The 22,424-nt window shown below is 44.3% G+C and overlaps 1 protein-coding gene across 5 annotated transcripts in view; it reads left to right on the plus strand.

Moving 5' to 3' along the window:
• Window positions 1-22,424, plus strand: part of COL16A1 (collagen type XVI alpha 1 chain) — a 3,146,845-nt gene that overhangs the window by 2,868,941 nt on the left and 255,480 nt on the right. For all 5 annotated transcript variants that reach the window (XM_044082765.1, XM_044082783.1, XM_044082773.1 and 2 more), the window contains one exon: window positions 10,779-10,823. In XM_044082765.1, coding sequence (XP_043938700.1) covers window positions 10,779-10,823 — 45 coding nt within the window. The remainder of the gene's footprint in view (window positions 1-10,778; window positions 10,824-22,424) is intronic.

Consider the following 22,424-nt stretch of genomic DNA (forward strand, 5'->3'; position numbering starts at 1 on the left):
ATCAGTATAGTTCTGGAATTGTATCTAATCTGTTGTAGTAGTCACTGTTCTTGCCACCTTGGCGTCGTCTACAAACATTTGGACCTAGTATTCATTGTCTAATGAAACCACACATAAAGTTTTGAAACAAACAGAGAACCAATATTAACTATGGACTGCTGGGAAGGTATATATATATATATATATATATATATATATATATATATATATATATATATACATATATATATATATGTGTGTAAAAAGGTGTGTACCATGTTTGGGGTAGGAGAGTTTCTAGAAAGGTGTTCATTTTAATGAGAAGGACTGCTGCAAAGGAAGGTACTTGCCTTTTAGATGTGGAGCGTTGCTTGAAAGGTATGTGCATTGGGGTGTACTTAGTTAACTGACTTACCAAAACACTGAAGCCCATATACCTGAGACGACAACACCGGAAAGACCATGGTACCGAATGGCAAAATACTTTACTTTTAACATGGAAAAAGACTTTGTTGGCCAACATGGTGACCTTTGCCCTTTTCTACACTGTAGTATGATTTCTGAGTTGGTATATTTAAGTAAGATGGAAATGCGTGTCAGTTCCCTCACTTTTGGCCATCATATGATAGTACTTATCAGAAAATCCTTTTTATTTGACAAAGATAATTGGTCTAGGAATATCATCAAGGCCTAAAGAGGTAATCACTCCCTTATACTTAACCTTGATCTGGGGCGGCCGCGGTGGTGCAGCAGTTAGCGTTACCACCTCACAGCAAGAGGTTCTCTGGTTCAATTCTTGGGTGGGGTGCCTTCTGTGCGGAGTCTGCATGTCCTCCCTGTGGTCGCATGGGTTTCCTCCGGGTGCACCGGTTTCCTCCTACATCCCAAAGACATACAGTAGGTGGATTGGACACTCTAAATTGGCCCTAGGTGTGAGTGTGTGCATGTGTGTGTGCCTTCTGTAGAAGGTTGAGCTGGCAGCTCGACACCGTAAAATTCCACTGCCAATCATGAGTGGACAGATGATCTGCTGTGGAGACCCCTAACCGGGAAAAGCCAAAAGAAAAAGAAGACGTACCTCCCTGGACTACATGAAAAGAGACATGGAGGAGCTTTTTGATTGTGTAGCCCAGGCTGCTATGACCCTAGCCCTGAGTAGCATCCTGCCATCACCCAGAATTATACCACAGTACAAGGACAAAATGACTGACTTCAATAATTGGCTAAGCTTCTGGTGTCATTCTAAGGGGATCCAGTATCTGTCTGCCTGGGATGACATGATCGACAAACCACGATGCTTTGCCAGAGATGGCCTGCACCTGTCACCCTTGGGATTCTGGATACTGGCTAAGGCTCTTGCCACCCCTATAGTACCTTTTTTAGGCAAGATTCAAATGACAAATTCACCACTGTAACATGTGCAAGCAAGCAAAATCAGAGGGTAATGCTACTCAATGCTAGAAGTCTAAACCTCAGAATGCACTCACTCGAGGCACTCCTTAAATTGAGAACATCAACATCTGTGCAGTGACAAAGACCTGGTTCAAGGCTCCAGAGAGCACCCCTGCCTTACCAGGCTGTAATTCATACCATACCTTTCAGCCACCTAACTTGGACCGAAGCACTAAAGGCGGAGGCATGTCCATATTCATTAAGGATATCCACACCTCCAGGCTAGTTGCTCAGCATAATGCATCTGAGATTATCCAAGTGCAACTAACTCTGGGCAAGACCACAATGCAAATTGTAGCTTGCTACAGATCCTCCACCATGCCCCAGGATTCCCACTCCTCATTTCTTGATACACTGGAAAATATTAGGGTACAACCTAACACCTTAACAATGGGCGATTTCAACTACCCACCATTAACTTGGAAAACTACTCATGTACCAACTCTTGTGCTCAATGTTTTCTGGAATTCATAAATTCCTATACCTTGGATCACAACTACAGAACGAACTGGCACCCCACCTAAGTACCTTGTTCAATCAAATAATACACAATTTAAAGTAATTTGTTTGTGTTCCATTGAGCAATATCTAGCTGGAAGTTGACTGTTTTTTCAGTAGGTCCCCACCCACCCTACCTGTTTTTGTCTTGGTGTTAATCTTGGTGGCTTTGAAACTGCCCGCCCATATTGTAAATTTGCACTTGGATACTCCTCCTGGGCCCATCTCATTTGCTCACTCAAAAAAAAAAATTGTCTGCTTTTACTGTATTTGTGTTTCTTCCTACTTTATTTTGCTTTTGCATGATCTTAAAAGTACTCAGTTGTATTTATTACTGCTAGGTGTAACTCATTCTAAGTCTTTTGGATTAAGCACTTGGGCTTCAGACCAGTTATTTTACATTAAGAGGGTTCGTTGTCTGCACTCTTGTGGGAGGAGAGGCTGGACTCTGCCTTCTGAGCTGGGAATTTCTGGTTAAAGGCTTATAGTGCCTGCATATTTGAACTGTTTCTTACTGAAATTGGTACACCTTGTTTGCTGTAGCATAGACTAGATCCAGGCCTGCTGAATCTAGCTTTGTTTGTATGCTTGTTGTTTGTTTGCTTGTTATTTCCCTGAAACGTTAATTCCACCTAAAATGCGGCTTTTCAGCGCTTCTATGGATCCCTACTGATATCTGCATTGCTTACTGTACTTATTTCCTTGTTTCACTTGAATGAAAGTTACTGTTTGTCATTTTTGCATTTAAGTTACCTGTAGCACATTGCATTTAAGTTACCTGGCACTTGCTCACTAAAGCAATTATATAGGTCAGCGCAAAAAAATTAAAAGCACTACACCCTCACAAACTCCCCTTGAGTACCTTGTTCCCAATTGGCCCTTTTTTTCAATTATAAAGGAATTCCCAATACTATTCTAGCATATCCAAAGGTCAGCTGTCAATCTCCTCTCCAGTCCAGCTGGTGAATCTGGGAATCTTCAGGCAATGTTACAACTACCTCATGTACACAGACAACCCTCTCCTCCTCCCAACAAATTCCAACACATGTGAGAGATGCAACCATATAGCCAAACTGGAGGCTAAGCTCTCTCAACTCAGTACTGGTGTAACCAATCAGGAGGAAAAGGAAACCACACTCACTACAATTCCAGTCTCACATAGACCTACCATGACAGCAAACCAAACACATAAACACACAAAAACATACTCGGAGGCTCTAAATAAAAATCTGCCTAAGCAGCAGAGACCTCCAAAGCAGACACCCAAGCAACCGCTACCCCAAAACAAAACACGTGCAACACATAGCTCACAAAGCCACTGTGCCAAACAGTCACAGCCCTTATGGCTAAACAACACACCTGATACACTTGTAATAGGTGACTCTATCGTCAGGCACACTGACGTCCCACTCACCAGGCTGAACAAGGAGAAGGTCACGGTGAGCTGCCTGTCAGGCGCTAGGATCCACCACATAACACAAGCACTCAGGTCACTCCAAGGCAAGTACAAATATGACTCAGTCATTGTCCATGCTGGTGTGAATGACCTGAGATGTACCTCCCTGGACTACATGAAAAGAGACATAGATGAGCTCTCTGAGCATGTAGCCCAGGCCGGTATGACCCTGACCTTGAGTAGCATCTTACCTTCACCAAGAATGATGCCACAATATGAAGACAAGATGATCAATTTCAACAATTGGCTTAAGTATTGGTGTCATTCAAAGGGGATTCAATGCCTGTCAGCCTGGGATGACATGCTCGACAAGCCATGATGCTTCGCTAAGGACGGCTTGCGCCTATCACTCCTGGGCTTTCGGATATAGGCAAAGGCTCTTGCTACCCCCATAGTGGCTTTTTTAGGCAAGGCTCAAAAGACAAACCCACCTCCATAGGTATCACAAGGGATAAGAAACTAAGAGTAATGCTACTCAATGCCAGAAGTCTAAACCTCAAGATGCATGCACTCAAAACTCTCCTTAGCATGGAGAACATCAATATCTGCGCAGTAACAGAAACCTGGTTCAAGGCTCCAGAGAGCACCCCAGCACTACCAGGTTATACCTCATACCATGCTTTTCGGCCCCAAAACTTGGACCAAACCACAAAAGGAGGGGGAGTATCAATATTTGTCAAAGATACCCACACCTCCAGGTTGGTGGCACAGCACGAAGCATCAGAGACTATCCATATGCAACTAACAGTGGGTAAATCTGCCTTCCAGTTTATAGCCTGCTACAGACCACCCTCCCAAATCCAGGAACTCCACTCAGCCTTCCTGAGAACACTGGAAAATATGAAGGTCTGTCCAAACACCACTATATTGGGCGACTTCAACTACCCAAACATAGACTGGGAGCATTACTCTAGCTCCAACACCCTAGCCCAAAGGTTCCTAGAATTTATAAGCTCAAATGCTATGGAACAACTTGTTAGCACTCCCACAAGAGGGGAAAACATACTTGACCTGATCATCACCAACATGGGGACTCTATGCTCCAGACCAGAAGTGTATCCCTCACTGGTAAGATCAGACCATAAACTAATCTCACTGGATATTCACACCCCCTGCCCAGAAAACCACAGTGAAAAACTTCTCTAAAGCAAATTTCACACTCCTCAAAACCGAGGTGGAATCCTTCAAAGCCCCCGGGCCTGTGGAAAATACGGCCCAGACTGCAGAATCCTTTATAAACACATTCTATGAACACCTTCAGGAATGCATGGATCATCCAATCCCAAATAAAACCAAGACCCAATCCTCCAAAAGCAGACATCCTGTCTGGTGGACTCCAGCCATAAACAAACTATACAATAGAAGGAGGAAGCTACTACATGATAGAGCAAAATCCCAAAAAGGGAAAGCATCTCTGATCAGTATTAGCAAAAAACTACGGGCACTCATAAAATCGTCTAAGGCCAGCTTCGAGAGAAAAATTGCACAGGACACTAAGGATAATCACAAGGCTTTCTTTAGTTATGTTAGGAACCTGGGTGGGAATTCCCAGATATGCTCAGAATTAGTCCAAAATGACAAAAAATACACCGAACCCACAGACATTGCCAAGATCCTAGCTGACAGGTTCAGCGCAAACTTCTCCCCCCCTCCCCACCAAAAGGACAAATATCTATCCCAGCAGAGTTCTTCCCCCCTGACATTTCAGATGCTCAGGTAAGAGCCGCCCTCTCCAAAGCAAAAAATACAGCATCAATGGGACCAGACGGTGTCCCGGGCTGCGTCCTACATGAACTCCAAGAAGAGCTAAACCCAAAGATAAAACTACTGTTCAATTTCAGCCTTAATACAGGATATGTACCCAAAGAGTGGCGTACAGCAACGGTGGTCCCTCTCCACAAAGGTGGTGCCTCAATGGATCCTGGAAACTATCGCCCCATAAGCCTGACTAGCTTGGTCTGCAAAGCTATGGAAAGGATCATCATGGACCTTATAAATAAAGATATTGGGGACCTACAGACACTGGATCCTACCCAGTTTGGCTTTGTTAAGGGCAGATCCTGCCTCTTTAACCTGGTCAATTTCTTTGAAACAGTCACCAAGGCCATTGACGAGGGGAAGGTGGTCCACACAGCCTACCTGGACCTCGCAAAAGCCTTCGATACAATACCCCACTCGGGCATTATAGATAAGCTCACCAGCTTAAATATAAACCCCTATGTCACTAGATGGGTTGCAAACTGGCTCAAGGACAGAACCCACATGGTTAGAATTGCTGGAGCCATGTCAGACTCCAAACCAGTTACAAGTGGCATCCCAGAAGGCTTAGTCCTGGGACCTCTCTTGTTCGGTATATATTTCTCAGAGGTACAGGCCAACACGGAAGGACTGTGGCTGACCAAGTTCGCAGATGACTGCAAACTGGGCGCCATAATCGACTCTCCAGCCGACACAAGCATCCTCCAAAAGGGCCTCATAGAATCAGACAACTGACCCCAGAGCCATGGCCTCAAGCTAAATGCCAAAAAGTGTATAGTCATCCCCTTTGGCAAAAACAAAGTGCCCACAAATTACCACATAAGTGGTAATCCATTAAGTACGGAAGAAGTAATTTGTGACCTGGGGACCCAAGTTGATAGCAATCTCTCATTTGACAACCACATGGCCAAAGTGGTTAGAAAAACATTTTATATAGCCCACCTAATCATGAAGGGATTCACATCTAGATCAGGGGAGGTCATCGTGCCTCTTTACTCATCCCTCATCAGGCCCATAATTGAGTACAATGCCTTTTTTGGGATGTACCTTACCAGACATCTGCAGCAACTGGAAAGACCCCAAAAGTACCTCACCAAGAGGATCAAAGGGCTCAAACAGATGCCATATGCTGCCCGGTTAAAGAAACTCCAGCTCTACTCAGTGGCATACCGCCTACTCAGAAGCGATCCGTGCCTGACGTATAAAGCCATGTCCAACCCGGAATTAATGGACATGCTGCACCTCAGAAAATCCAAATCCCATCAAGCTACGCGCTCGAGAGACTTGAACCTCAGCACTGAAATAAATAGGACATGCTGGAGGCACAGATTCATAACCCAGAGGCTCCCTTCACTCTGAAATAAAATTCCAGTCCAGGTTAGGCAGAGTCCCTCATTGACTCTCTTCAAGAGGAATCTTGATGCTTGGATGGGGGATCGTAGGTTTACCTCGGGTATCACTTCTGTGTTACTGTTAGACAGAGGTACAGTATACTAACCTCAAAAAAGGATATAGCAAAATTAATTTAAAATGGGTGGCGAAAGCCAAACACACTCTGGCTTGGGAGGGTGGCCTAATGGTTAAGGTATTTGCCTTACAAACACAAGGTGCAGGGTTTGAGTCTCACAAGGGATAATTGGCTAGGCTTAAAATGGCCCACAAGGGCAGTTAGCTTAGTACTAATCTATCTATCTATCTATCTATCTATCTATCTATCTATCTATCTATAAATGCCCTAGGGCAGATAGCCTAGTATGAACCTATGAACCTATGAATCATAGCCTCACCTCAGGCTTTGTACCCACTGAATGGTGGACAGCAACTGTTATCCCACTCCACAAAGGGGGAGCCACCACGGACCCCGGGAACTATCGCCCCATTAGCCTGACGAGCCTGGTCTGCAAGGCTATGGAGCATATCATCATGGAACTTATAAATACTGACATTGGTAATCTCCAAACTCTGGACCCTACCCAGTTTGAGTTTGTAAAAGGCAGATCATGTCTTCTAAACCTGATAGACTTCTTTGAAGCGGTCACCAAAGCTGTAGATGAGGGTAAGGTGGTACACACAGCCTATCTAGAAATCGCCAAGGGTTTCAATACCATCCTCCACTCTGGAATTATAGACAAACTCACTAAACTAGGCATAAATCCCTATGTCACAAGATGGGTTGCCAACTGGCTCACTAACCAAACCCACACTGTGAAAGTAGCAGACTCTAAATCCAACTTCATACCAGTGACAAGTGGAGTACCACAGGGTTCAGTCCTAGGTCCTCTCCTGTTTGGTATCTACTTCTTTGAAGTACAGGCTAACACAGAAGGTATTTGGCTAACAAAGTTCGCAGATGACTCCAAACTAGGAGCCATAATCAAATCTCCTAACGATGTGGACATCCTACAAAAGGGGTTCACTGAGACAGATGCCTGGTGTCAAAGCCATGGCCTCAAGCTCAATGCCAAAAAGTGCATTGTCATCCCTTTTGGTAAAAACTCTGGTGGTAGTCTACTTAACACCGAAAGTGAGATAAGAGACCTTGGGACACAGGTGGACAATAGTCTCTCCTTTGATAATCACATAGCCACAGTAGTCAAGAAATCCTTCTACGTGGCACAGCTCATCACAAAAGGTTTCTCATCCAGGAAAAAAGAGGTCATTGTTTCCCTCTACTCATCACTCATTAGACCCCTTATAGAGTACAACACCCCTTTTGGTATGTACCTCACAAGACATCTACAACAATTGGAAAGGCCACAGAAATACCTCACAAAGAGGATTACCAGCCTCAAACAGATGCCCTATGCAGACCGTCTCAAAAAACTCCAGCTTTACTCTGTCACATATCGCCTACACAGAGACGATCTCTGCCTAACATACAAAGCTATGTCAAACCCAGAGCTGTTGTACATGCTACATGTAAAGAAATCCCAGTCCCTCTGAGCTACATGCTCTAGGGACCTAAACCTTGTCACCTCAATAAACAGAACATGCTGGAGGGATAGATTCCTATCTCAGAGACTTCCCATACTCTGGAAAAAAACTACCTATCTATGTCAAACAGAGCTCCTCATTAGCACTCTTCAAGAAACATCTTGATGATTGGATGGGAAATAAGAAATTCACCCCGGGGATCACTTCTGTGGCTCTGCTTGACAGGGGCACAGGAAAATAATTTTCTTGGGTGGCAAAAGCCAGGGTATCGTTTGGCTAGGCTTATAGGGCCAATAGCCTAGTATCTACCTATGGACCTATAAGATACTCAACATTGATCTGACCAGTTATTGAATATAACACCTCCTTAGGGATGTATGTCACTAAGCATATCAAACAATTAGAAATGCCCTAAAGGTTCCTGAACAAAAGGTTTGCAGGTCTAAAGACCCTCAACTATCTAGGGAGGATGGAGGCTCAATCTCTTTATTCCATGTCTTACAAACGTTTCAGGGGAGATGCCTGTATCTCTTACTGCACTATTAGAGATTCAGGTTTTCTTGAAGTCCTGTATCTCTGTAAGTCCAATAGCTCCACCAATACTATAACCAGGTACCTAAATCTTAACCAAAAGATAAATAAGGCATGGTGAAGGGGCACGTTTATAACCGAGTACTTCCAAAACCACTGGATTAAATGTTCCCTGTATGTTAAGCAGTGTGACAAAGGGTCTCCCTTTAAATGTTTAAACGTAACCTGGATTACAACAAATCTACTCCATGACTGAGCAGTGTGGCCTTCCTGGAGAAAAGAGGCATGACATGCGTGTGGGTACTGGCAGGACAACAATGGACATCAGACTAAGTGTCCTTGGAATGTCTATGAATCTAAGAGCATTGCTGTGCACAAGAATTACTAGAAAGATGTAAATGTTGAGGAAAGGGATTGCTGAAACAGTGCACATATTAATGACAGGCTGAATCCTGGAAAGGTGCATTTGCTAGGAGGACTATAGTGTTGAAAATATGTGCATGTCATACAGAGGGGGTTCAAAAATAATTACTGGGCATGTCGTTGAGGAGAGTATCGAGGATCCCAGAAACTTTACCAAGAGTGCGGTCAAGCTATGTGACGTCTGCAGAGTCCCACAGTAAGTAAATCAAAGCTGAGAGAATTAAACCATGGACTACAAGAAGCAACTCATTAACAGCTTTTCGCATTAATCCTCTGTGCTAATTGCCAGATGGGTTTGTGCAAAGGTTAGTGTGTGAGTGTGTCTGCAGTTGTGTGTAGTGAGGTAGGAAGATGTATGTGTTTTGGAGATGGGATGCTGTAAATATGGACAATTTCAGAGCTTGTGGTGATTGTTGGAAACCTGCACGTCATGTCTGGTGCAGGATATTGGAAATCTGCATGTGTAATGTCTGGTGCAGAATGTTGGAAAGCTAATATGTTATGTCTGGTACAGGATGTTCAAAAGCTACATGTTATGTCCAGTACAGGTTGTTGGAAATCTGCACAGATTGGGGAGGGGAGGTTGATGGAAAAGCATACATGCTTTTATATGTGTGGTGCTGGGAAGAAGCAAAGGTGAAATGAATGGGGCACTTGCCCCATGTGCCAACTTAAAGGGGTCTTTGAAAAAATATTAAAACTATGACATCTTACAAGCTACCTGTTAATCAGTCATTGTTATGATCATTTAATAATTGGATGTAAACTGTCACTGTTAAGCTATTGAGTCACTGTTTTTTGTAACTGCATATAGACAACAGAGGTCAACAAGAAGGTGTGTGCTGGCCAGAGCACTGCACTGCGTTTTCTTATGCTAGCTCTGTGGAAATGTGTATGTATTGAGCATTTTTGAGGTCATTGAAAAGTTGTCTATATTTTTCACGTGGAGTGTGTCAATAGGGTGCGTGTGTCTGTGTGTGTGCGTGTGTGTGTGTGTGTGTGTGTGTGTGTGTGTGTGTGTGTGTGTGTGTGTGTGTGTGTGTGTGTGTGTGTGTGTGTGTGTGTGTGTGTGTGTGTGTGTGTGCGTGCGTGCATGTGCGTGTGTGCGTATGTGTGTGTGTGTGTGTGTGTGTGTGTGTGCATGTGCACGTGCGTATGTACGTGTGTGTGCGTTTGTGCGTGTGTGCGTGCGTGCGTGTGTGCGTGCATGTGTGTGTGTGTGTGCGTGTGCGTGTGTGCGTGTGTGCACGTGTGTGTGTGTGTGTGTGCGTGTGTGTGTGTGTGTGTGTGTGTGTGCGTGTGTGCGTGTGTGTGTGCGTGTGTGTGTGTGTGTGTGTGTGTGTGCGTGTGTGCGTGTGTGTGTGTGTCTGTGTTTGCGCGTGTGCGCGTGTGCGCGTGTGTGCGTGTGTGTCCGTGTGTGTGCGTGTGTGTGTGTGTGTGTGTGTGTGTGTGTGTGTGTGTGTGTGTGTGTGTTCTAAAGAGCAGATTGCTGGAATTTCTGTATGTTGTGAACAGGGAGCTGCTGGAAATGTGCTCTCATGTTATGGAAGAAGGAGATGAGAGCAACTGCATGCAGAAGCATTTTAAGTCACTTGTGCCCAGTGGATTCGGGGCTCCTTGATTTAAACTAGCTGATGAATATTTATGGAAAAACACACACAAATCTAAAATGCTTATGAAATCAGGTCATGTTTACTAATGAAAATCATTTGAAAATGTTTAAGGTCTTTCTGTTTTCTTTTTTTAGGGTGAACCCGGTCCTATTGGCCCTGCAGGTCCCATGGGAATACCTGTAAGTTCAAATATTTATTTCTTTGTTATTAATTAGCAATGCTGCATGAAGCAACAATCAGTTTTGTGAATTAACAGATGTTCTTCGTGTTTCACTGTTGCAGTCATCACCTGTGGGTTATCCCTGCTGTGGTAGTCCTCGGCCGGCCCGAATACTAGAGTCAATGGGTTTCTGCATCGGCTGTTGTCACTTGCTGACCGACGTCAAGGCATCAGTGCTATAAAGCAAGGCAGCCGATGTCGTTACACTAGTCTTTCTTGCCGTGGAGCTCGTAACAGAAGCAGTTCACAAGTGTGCTGGTCGGTCACTACCAGAGTTCGAATTACAGTTGAAAAACATCTAAAACTAAGTACCCCATTGGGGATCCTTTTTTCTTGCAGTAACTGATGTCCAAAAAAGTTAACAATTGTCTCACCTGTGGAAAGCAGATCTCACACCAAGACTTCCATTCATACTGCATCACTTGTGTAGGCCCAGACCACGACGTCCCTCGTTGCCGGTTCTGTGCCCTCTTTACCGCTAGAACCATTCATCATAGAGCTCTTATTGTAGACAGGTATTTTCACCTTCAGTCTTCGCATTCCGAAATGGCATCCACCAGCCAACAAACCATAGACATTCCTAAAAAATGTAGAGATAAAGCTAGAGACAGACCACACAAGGCTAAGCCTTCCGACAACGCTACCGCTAAGCAGGTCATCAGTTCTCCAGAATTCAGTGAGGAGCTTTCACAGCCCCTGATGCCCAATACAATAGCTATGCAGGCCTCTATTGAGACCCTTTCAGAGTCTGATATGCTGTAGAAATCTTCTTAATCTTCTGAGCCTTTGGTTGTCTCTGCCTCGGTTGGGTCCGGAGCCACAACGCAGACTCCGGCTTCTGAGGAGACCTTTTGCAATACTGATTCTAGACAAAAAATGATGTCTTCTCACCTGACTACTGTTTCTCTCAGACCGATGGATACTTTTAGGCGTAGAAGCCAGGCCACTCCTAGAAACTCCACCTCTAGCCACCATCTTAATCCTGCTCCACCACCCCAAGCCCAAATGCTTAAAATGGAGGAGTATCTTATCTCCCTTATCGGGGTAGTCAGGCCACAACTTCTAAAAGGAAAAGACACCCTTCTCCTGAAATAATGACAGAACAAGATTCTGAGGTATCTGATTATTCAGATTTTGAAGAGGAACAACAACCTCTGACTGCTTATGAGGATTCAGATGCAGAGGAATATATCCCTTCTGCCTCCCCACCAGAAGACCTTTCCTTTGGGGAAACCCTTCACACTCTTAGGAACATTTCTACTGGGAATCTCAGGAGTTCCCCCAGACTAAGAAAAGACTAAGAGAGTTTCTAGATCTGCCCTAGCACAGATTCCTAGCCATCCCTCCTATCTTAGACGTGGTGGATGATTTTTTTCCATGAATCTAGCTTAGCCCCTGACAACCTCCCACCTGCTCCCAGTAAACCCAACAGGCATTACAGAGTACTGAATTCTCACAAATACCTGTACAGAAATCCTGCTGCAGACCCAGAGGTCATTACCCAAGGACCTAAAGGAGCTAAGGCTAGTTCTGCAAAGAATCCTATTCCTTCTGACAAGGATTCCAGAGCTCTGAACAGATGGGGTAAAAAGGTATACACCTTTGCAACTTTAGCTATCAGAGCACTCAACTGTCAGTTCCATATGTTAAAATATCAACAAGACACTTTGGAACTACTAAAGCAAAATATTTCAACCTTTCCTAACTGTGCCAATTTGACGGAGTTAGCAGATTTACTGCACTCTACCTGTCAAGTGGCCAAACACTCATTACACTGTGGATATGATGCCGTAGAAGCCTCTAGCAGGGCAGCAGTGTCAGGATCTGTCATTAGGAGATATGCATGGTTGAAGGAACAACCTCTCCCTGATTATGTCAAGTCTAAATTAATTAATGCCCCCTTGGATAAGGACTGCTTGTTTGGAGTAAAAGCAGAAGAGGTGCTTAAAAAGATGGAAGACAAAGCAAAATCTATGCAAACAGTAAAATATTTCTTTCAGGTTTAACCTCCTAAGTTCAGTGGGAATTTTCCCATTAAGCACTGGTCCTTTCCTGCACCTAGCAGACAGGGGCAAGGTAAGCCCCACAGGGACAGATCATCCAGGCCCCTATCCCAGGGACAACAGAGAACCAAACAGTGGACCATCTCCGCCCCAAATGTAGGGAGTTCTAAGCCATCCTTCTATGGCAAAAACTCTCAGTGACTCCCTCTCTCCCCTCTGCCCCCCTTTCACTCACCAAAAGCTAGGAGGAAGGCTCTCCCTCTGCAAAGAAAATTGGCTTTTAGTAACAAAGGACCAATGGGTCTTAAAGATCATTTTTCAGGGATACAAATTCTCTTTCAACAAACACCCAGTTCCAAGGGGGGTACCCAGAATTAACTCCAAATCAGTGGGCAGAGGCATTGAAACAAGTCCAAACTCTCATATCCCAGGGGTAGTAGAACCTGTTCCCCCAGATCAAACAGGGAAAGGGTATTATTCCAGACTATTCCTTGTTCCCAGAAAAGAGGGCAAGTGGCACCCCATCCTGGATCTATCTATTCCGAATACCTCCCTGGTGGTCCCCAAATTACAAATTCTAACTTTGCAGCAGCTGCTGCCTCTGCTGACAAAAGAAATTCCTGGTTAGTGACCCTAGACTAAATGATGCCTACCTCCACATCCCCATAAGGGACTCTTGCAGGGCATTCCTGCACTTCAGAGCAGGCTCAGAACACTTTCAATTCTCTGTGCTACCCTTTGGCTTATCTACTGCTCCCAGGGTATTCACCAAATGCTTTGCCCCGGCCATAGCATTTTGCAGACAGAGAAACATACAGATTTACCCTTATCTGGACAATTGCCTCATTCAGGCAGACTGCAAAGAGAAGCTGCTCCAAGACCTCCTCTTTGTCAAAACCCTCCTAACTTCCTTAGGGTTCACCATTAACGAGAAAAAAATCAAAGCAAACAACCTCCAAGGAAGCTAATTTTCTTGGGAGCACTGCTGGGATACAGCATCCCAAATGGCCTTCCTATCCCCAGAAAAGCAGAGCTTCCTGCCTCTCTACTTTTCCCAGCTGGCTTCCAGAAGTCACCTCACTGCAAGGAAGTTCCTGCAAGCCTTGGGGTACATGGCATCTTGCATCCTTCTAATTCCTCTGGCCAGGCTTCACATGAGAAACTTCAGTGGTATCTAAAGAATCTTTGGTGTTAGCACTCTCAGCCTCTAGAGACCTCTCTCCCCCTGATCCCCTGTATAAGGGCGGAGTTTCTCTGGTGGGCAGGGGCCTGTGCCAAGAACAAGGGTCTTCTCTTCACCATTTGCCCTACAGGGCAGACCATTGCCACCAATTCTTCAGACATTGCTTGCAGCTCTAACCTAGAAGGCAGGTGCACCCAAGGTCTTTGGGATGCCCACCACCTTGCCTTTCACATCAACCAGAAGGAAATGATGACAGTACAAAAGGCTCTGACATCCTTCAAACCCCATCTCAAGCCAGTGGTTCTCCTTATCAAAGCAGACAATGCCACAGTAATGTGGTACATCAACAAACAGGGAGGGACCCAATCTTACCCTCTATGCAGGCGAGCTTTGAACATCTGGCTGACAGCCTCTTCCACGGGACTCCACCTTATAGCCCAATACCTACCAGGGATCAATAACATCCTGGGAGACCACCTAAGCAGGAACTTACTGGACCCCCATGAATGGCAGCTCCACAGAAAAATCTTTCTACAGATCACTCAGGAGTGGGGGACTCCAGAGGTGGCTCTCTTTGCTTTGCATCTCAACTATCAGCTGAAAAAATTCTGTACCAGTGAGTATAACCACCTAGTGTGGAAGGTGGATGCCTTGACCTTCCCCTGGAACACCCTCTTTGTGTACACATTATCTCCTCTGTCTCTTATTCCCAAAGTACTGATCAAAATAAGGGAGGAGAGACCAAAGGCCATCTTCACTGGTCCAGATTGGCACAGGCAACATTGGTATCTGTCACTGCGCAGCCTGACACTGCAGCCTCCCAGGCATCTTCCCCTGATCCCAGACCTTCTAACTCAGGTGGAAGGGAGGATGCTGCACCCAGACTTGCAGACTCTGAAATTATCAGCATGGCTAATACTCTAAAGGCAAACAAGGGGCCCCAGTTGAGCAAACGGGTCCAAGATATTATCACAGAGACCAGAAGACCCAGCACCATAAAATCTTACGCTGGAAAATGGAAAAGATTCTGCTCCTGGAGCCAATCCAGAGAGGGCAATACCTCTCAACCTTCCATCCCTCTTATCCTGGACTACCTAGTGGAGCTACTTAATAGTGGCCTCTCCTTCTCTTCTATTAAAATCCACGCCTCAGCCATTTTGGCTCATTTTGACACAGATCAGCCCCTGTTCTCCCATCCTTTGATCAAACAATTCTTCAGAGGGGCTTCTAATATCAGACCCCCCCCAGAAGGCTACCCACGCCAGCATGGGACCTGAATTATGTTTTGGAAAAACTAACCTTACCACTCTTCGAACCTGCTGCTTCAGCAGAACTAAGATTCCTCTCCTGGAAGACTGCTTTTCTCTTAGCTATCATCTCAATTAGAAGGGTTTCAGAACTTCAGGCACTGATGGCCATTAAGCCCTTCATCATTTTTCATGCAGACAGGGTTTCCCTGAGGACCAACCCCTCCTTTATGCCCAAGGTGGTATCTAATGTGACTGTCAACCAGGCCATACATCTACCCACATTCTTTCCTAACCCTCAAAACAAGGGGGAAAGAATTTTGCACTCACTAGATGTGCCCAGGTAGCTCAGATACTATCTGGACTGTACTAAACCCTTCAGGAAAACATACCAACTACTTGTCAACTTTGCCCCAGGGGCAGAGGGGAAGCCCATTTCCAAGCAAAACATTTCCAAATGGATATCACACTGTATCCATTTTGGCTACAGATTACATGCGAACCCCCCCCCAAATCTATTTGAACCCATTCCACTAGGGCAGCCTCCACTTCCACAGCATTCCTCAGAGGAGTTCCCACCAGGGACATCCTAGAAGCTGCCAGCTGGACTTCTGTCCATATCTTTACCAAACATTACCACCTACCTCTATTTTCTAAGGCTAGGGCAGGGTTTGCCTCTGCAGTTCTGCAGAGCTTGCTGACCCAGGCGTAGGTCTCTTACTAATCCTCCCACTCCTCTCCTCAGCTTTGGGAATCCTCCCACAGGTGATGACTGCAACAGTGAAACATGAAGAACACAGTACAGTTGTGTACACTTACCATAAATGTAGATGTTCGAGTGTATTCACTGTTGCATTCCTGGTTTCCCTCCCTCCTTCCCCCTTATATCTTCTTTCTTTAGGGAGACATAAGCTTTTCTAGGTCTCCTTTAGCAACAAGGACCTCTTTATCATATTACTTGGGCTTCTGACTGGTTAAGACAAGAAAAACTGATGTAATGGCATCGGCTGCCTTGCTTTATAGCAATGACACCCTGACGTCAGTCAGCAAGCAACAGCAGTTGACACAGAAAAACATTGACTCTGGTATTCGAGCAGGCCGAGGGCTACCACAGCAGGGATAACCCACAGGTGATGACTGCAACAGTGAATAAACTCGAACATCTATATTTATGGTAAGTGTACACAACTGTACCATTTGATGTTAGGGAGCACAACTTTGTAATTGTTTATTTGTTAGCTGTTGGTAATAACAACATCGCAGTGTTATACAATCTGTCATGTATTTCACCAAACCTCAGTAGTCCTCATCTAATTATCGCAGTATAATTTTATTGTGCAGGATGGCCTACTTTCTGCTACTGTATCAAGCCATTTGTTTCATTTACTGCTCTTATCTGAAAGAACTTCCTTTTCTTTTCTTGATAAAAGTAGTACCTTTTTGTTTCCTAGTTCTGACCTCGTCTTCCCTCTGTGCTTTTAATGGCAGGGAACTCCAGCACCTTGCATGCAACATTCTGTATATCAGGACTTTATTACATCATCTCTCCTTTCTTCTAGTCTGGATGTGGTTGATGGTGACATCACTTCCTATTTTTAAATATTTTTATCCCTTTGTTGATGTAGTAATCTTAATCTATACTCTAAGCAATGTCTGGATGACTCTCTGTGCTAACGATTCCATAGTACAGCAGCTTGGGGTAACTCAGACAAACTCACCTCTGATTCTGTTGTCTCCTCCCCCTGTCATCACACAGTACAACATGATTTTGTTGTCTCCTCCCCCTTCTCCTCATGCAGTACAACATGATTCTGTTGTCTCCTCCCCCTGTCATCACACAGTACAACATGATTTTGTTGTCTCCTCCCCCTTCTCCTCATGCAGTACAACATGAATCTGTTGTCTCCCCCATCCCAACGCAGTACAGCATGAAGGTTAATTTAGCTCTACTAGCAATGCTGAAGAGTTCATGCTTAGAATAACCATGGCACAGAAATCCTTTTGTACTGCCATCTAATCCAAAGCTACCCCTCCCTTGGCAAGTGCAGCAACTGAGACCATGTTCACTTCTTTTGCTTAACATTTTTTAGTGAGCTTTAGACCCCACCCTACCAACCATCTGCTCAGTGATCAGTCAGTTCATTCATTCCCCACAGGATTTGATCCAGTCATGGATGCTATCGATAATGCTACTGTAAGGGAATTTCAATATTAGGTCCTAACACCACCTCTTGGTGACCCGTATCATTGTGAGAACCTAATGTGCTCTCCCTGCATGTCAGTGCTGTTTGCCTCTAGCTAATAACTGTAAGGACCTGTTGTGCCTTCCTCTGCATGTGAGTGCTCACAGACACAAGATAATGAAGGCTGACAGCAGCAGCTTGGTATGACAAGTTCTCATCTCTGGTTATGGCTGTTGTGCCTGCAAGCATGATTACATTCACTGAAGTAACCTCCACACCACCAGTCTTTCCCGCAGTGGTAGATGAGCTGGTGTTTGCTTCTCACTCCTACCCTCCCCAAACTGGCTTTTATAGCACCTAAGCACAAGCCACCAGACAAACTCAAGTTCCATAGCTGGTGGGATTTTATCACTGTATTCTACAGTGCAGGTATGGTGTTGAAATTTTAGTATAACAATAGGTTCATAGGTAACTAGCATTACAAACAAACTCTGGCTCTCATTATGTCATTGTTTACTGTCTCCAAGATTAATTGGTATTGTACTCTATACACATTAATACTCTAAGGAGAACTGTGTTAATTACTATAATACTCTGCCCACATTAATACTTCATTGAAAATTTGATTAATTGCTCTAGTTCTCTACACACATTAATACTCCAATGAGAACTGGATTAATTGCTGTAGTACTCTGCACACATTAATACTGCAATGAGAACTGGATTCATTATTGTAGTACTCTGCACACATTAATACTCCAATGAGAACTGGATTCATTGTTTTAGTACTCTGCACACATTAATACTCCAATGAGAACTGGATTCATTGTTGTAGTACTCTGCACATATTAACACTCCGAGAACTGGATTCATTGTTTTAGTACTCCATACACATTAACACTCGAACAAGAAATGGATTCATTGTTTTAGTACTCCGTGCACATTAATACTCCAATGAGAACTGGATTCATTGTTGTAGTTCTCTGCACACATTAATACTCCAATGAGAACTGGATTCATTGCTGCAGTACTCTGCACACATTAATACTCCAATGAGAACTGGATTCATTGCTGCAGTACTCTGCAGACATTACGCCTTTGCACACTGATCCTTATTAGGAAACAACCATGTCTATTTAATTTGTGTTTCAGTGTTCAGTACGCTAATGTAAGGCAATTCTTATGTGGAGTAGCAAAATTAAGGTAGTGATTAAGTAAGACTTATCTTTTTTTAACAACTAAAAAGACAGGTAAACTGCCATAGCCAAGTGATTACTATGTGTCATCAAAACCTATGTTTCGGTTATTAATTTTTTTTTACACTAGAGTTAAAAGTCTCCATGAAGTCTTCATAGTTTCATAGGAGGTTACTAGGCTATTGGCCCCAGGGCCTTTATGAACCTAGCCATGTTATACCTTTGTTCCCTTATTGACCAAGTAGCATGGTCTGTATTTGCAGGGCGAGTCTATGATCAGCACCGACCACCCTTATCCAAGAGGGATATAGGTAACACCCCCAGGGTAGATTTACGGTCTCCCATCCAGTTGTCTAAGCTACACTTAAATATGGTCATTGAGAAGTTATGTTTTATCTAAACTGGAAGTTTGTTCCAGAGGAGTGGCAACCTCTGAGAGACATATCTGCCCCTCCAGCAGGTCCTATTTATGTCACAGGCCAGGTTAAGATCCCTGGATCAGGTGACCTTGTCCCATGTGACTTGCAGATGTGCAGCATTTCCATTAGGTTTGGGTCCGAGATCGCTCTGTAGGCCAGGCACAAGTGTCCTCTAAGTAGTCTGTATGCTACTGAGTACAGTGACAGTGACTTCAGTCTGTCAGTGTATGACATGAGCTGGACACCCTGAAATTTCTTGGTTAGAAATCTCTGAGGTCTCTCAAGTTGCTGTAGGTGTGTCTGGTGAGGTACATTCCGAACAAAGCGTTGTCCTCTATTAGTAATTTGATGAGGGATGAGTACAGGGGAGTTATAACACCCTTAGGTCTGGATATTATGACCTTACTTATGAGATGTGCAACGTAGAAGGTGTTCCTTATCATTGTGGAAACATGGTGATCGAAGTGAAGGTTGCTATCAGCTTGTGCTCCCAAATCTCTCACCACAGGGGTACTGTTAATATTGTAATTTGCAGGGATTTTCCCTTTGCAGAAAAGGATAAAAACCCTTTTTTTTGCTTTTAGTTTAAGTCTGTGGCTTTGGCACCAATCATTTGTCTGTGTAAGCCCTTTTTGTAGTATGTCAGCATGGTTGGGGGACTCAATGATTGCACCCAATTTGCAGTCAACGGCAAACTTGATAAACCACAGGCCATCTATTTTCACCTGGTTTAAGAACTTGGGGTACAAACCATTTATTCTACATTAGGAAGATTTGTGGTCTAAACTCATCTGGCAGGAGAGGATAGCCTACACCCTTCTAAGCTGGGAATTGCTGGTTGAAAGCATATTGTGTTTGTTATGCTGAAAGTGTCTTAGTCTTGGTTTAAGCACTTGGGCTCCAAAACAGTTATTTTACATTAGGAAGGTTTGTGGTCTAGACTTTTGGCAGGAAAGTGTAGTCTACACCCTTCTAAGTTGGGAATTGCTGGTGAAGGCTTATTGTGCCTGGTGGTGCTGCGGTAGCGTTGTCGCCCCACAGTAAGACATTGTCCTGTTCGGTTCTCAGCTAAAGCATCTTCTGTGTGGACACATGCATGAATGGGTGTAACTTCGTTGAAGGTTGTGCGTCAGGGCTGGCAACTCGGTACATAAAAATCTACTGCCAATCATTAGCTGACCGGAGTTCCGCTGTGGCGACCCCTAACCGGGAAAAGCCGAAAGATACAACAACAACACTCTAAGTGTCCTTGTTCTGGTTTAAGCACTTGAGTTGCAGAGCAATTATTTAACACTAGGAAGGTTGGTGGTCTACACTCTTGTGGGAGTATTCTTTCTGAATTGCTGTTTTATTTAAACAGTTTTTTTTTTTTTGCTTTAGTGACTGAGATTTTCTGCACTTTGAATTTCTAGTACTTCTGCGTTTTATAGCATAGGCTAAATCCAGGCTTGCTGAATCTAGACTGTTTTGTATCATTTGAGCACTAAAACCAGCCAAGTACCTATCCGAGTTGGGGATTGCTGGAATAAGGCTCAATCTTGTACTTTCTCTTTGGTTATTTTGTTTAAAATTGTTTAACTTCACTTGTATTAATGTATCCTGTTTGCACGGGTTTCCACTCAATTTACTGGAGCTGCTCAGAGATTGGTGATTTTAGCCAGACATATGGAGTGAATCAGAACTAATTCCAAGGCATCCATTGAAATCTGCTGAAAAATAAGTATTTTAAAGCCTACATTGTACTTTGAGAACAGTATTCTACTGAATTCTGCCTCATTTAATCTGTTTTTTGCTGTTATGACTATGATTTTCTGCATTTGAATTTCTAGCACTTTTGCCTTAGGGGCACTTTTGCCTTTTGCCTTACCTTTGACGAGGGGAAGGTGGTCCATACAGCCTACCTGGACCTCGCAAAAGCCTTCGATACAATACCCCACTCGGGCATTATAGATAAGCTCACCAGGTTAAATATAAACCCCTATGTCACTAGATGGATTGCAAACTGGCTCAAGGACAGAACCCACATGGTTAGAATTGCTGGAGCCATGTCAGACTCCAAACCAGTTACAAGTGGTGTCCCACAAGGCTCAGTCCTGGGACCTCTCTTGTTCGGTATATATTTCTCGGAGGTACAGGCCAACACAGAAGGACTGTGGCTGACCAAGTTCGCAGATGACTGCAAACTGGGCCACATAATTGACTCTCCAGCCGACACAAGCATCCTCCAAAAGGGCCTCATAGAAACAGACAACTGGTGCCAGAGCCATGGCCTCAAGCTAAACGCCAAAAAGTGTATAGTCATCCCCTTGGCAAAAACAAAGTGCCCACAAATTACCACATAGGTGGTAATCCATTAAGTACGGAAGAAGTAATTAGGGACCTGGGGACCCAAAGTTGATAGCAATCTCTCATTTGACAACCACGTGGCCAAAGTGGTTAGAAAAACATTTTATATAGCCCACCTAATCATGAAGGGATTCACATCTAGATCAGGGGAGGTCATCGTGCCTCTTTACTCATCCCTCATCAGGCCCATAATTGAGTACAATGCCCCTTTTGGGATGTACCTTACCAGACACCTGCAGCAACTGGAAAGACCCCAAAAGTACCTCACCAAAAGGATCAAAGGGCTCAAACAGACACCATATGCTGCCCGGTTAAAGAAACTCCAGCTCTACTCAGTGGCATACCGCCTGTTCAGAGGCGATCTGTGCCTGACGTATAAAGCCATGTCCAACCCGGAATTAATGGACATGCTGCACCTCAGAAAATCCAAATCCCATTGAGCTACGCACTTGAGAGACTTGAACCTCAGCACTGAAATAAATAGGACATGCTGGAGGGACAGATTCATAACCCACAGGCTCCCTTCACTCTGGAATAAAATCCCAGTCCAGGTTAGGCAGAGTCCCTCATTGACTCTCTTCAAGAGGAATCTTGATGAGTGGATGGGAGATTGTAGGTTTACCCCGGGTATCACTTCTTTGCCACTGTTAGACAGGAGGCACAGAATACTAACCTCAAAAAAGGGCATAGCAAAATAAATTTAAAATGGGTGGCGAAAGCCAAACACATTCTTGCTAGGCTTATAAATGCCCTAGGGCAGATAGCCTAGTATGAACCTATGAAGCTATATAGTATAGTCACGATTCAGACTTGCTGAATCTAGACTGTTTTATATCACTTGAGCACTAAAACCAGCCATCTTACATTATGAAGCCCCCTCCCCTGCACCCTTGTGGCAGAAGTGTGCAGGCAAGGACCCATCTGAGTTGGGGATGGTTGGAATAAGGTTCAGTCTTGGGCTTTCCCTTTGGTTACTTTGTTTA

This window comes from Protopterus annectens, chromosome 1.part1 (genome assembly GCF_019279795.1).
Source record: "Protopterus annectens isolate FY-2018-M chromosome 1.part1, PAN1.0, whole genome shotgun sequence".
Taxonomy (NCBI): domain Eukaryota; kingdom Metazoa; phylum Chordata; order Ceratodontiformes; family Protopteridae; genus Protopterus; species Protopterus annectens.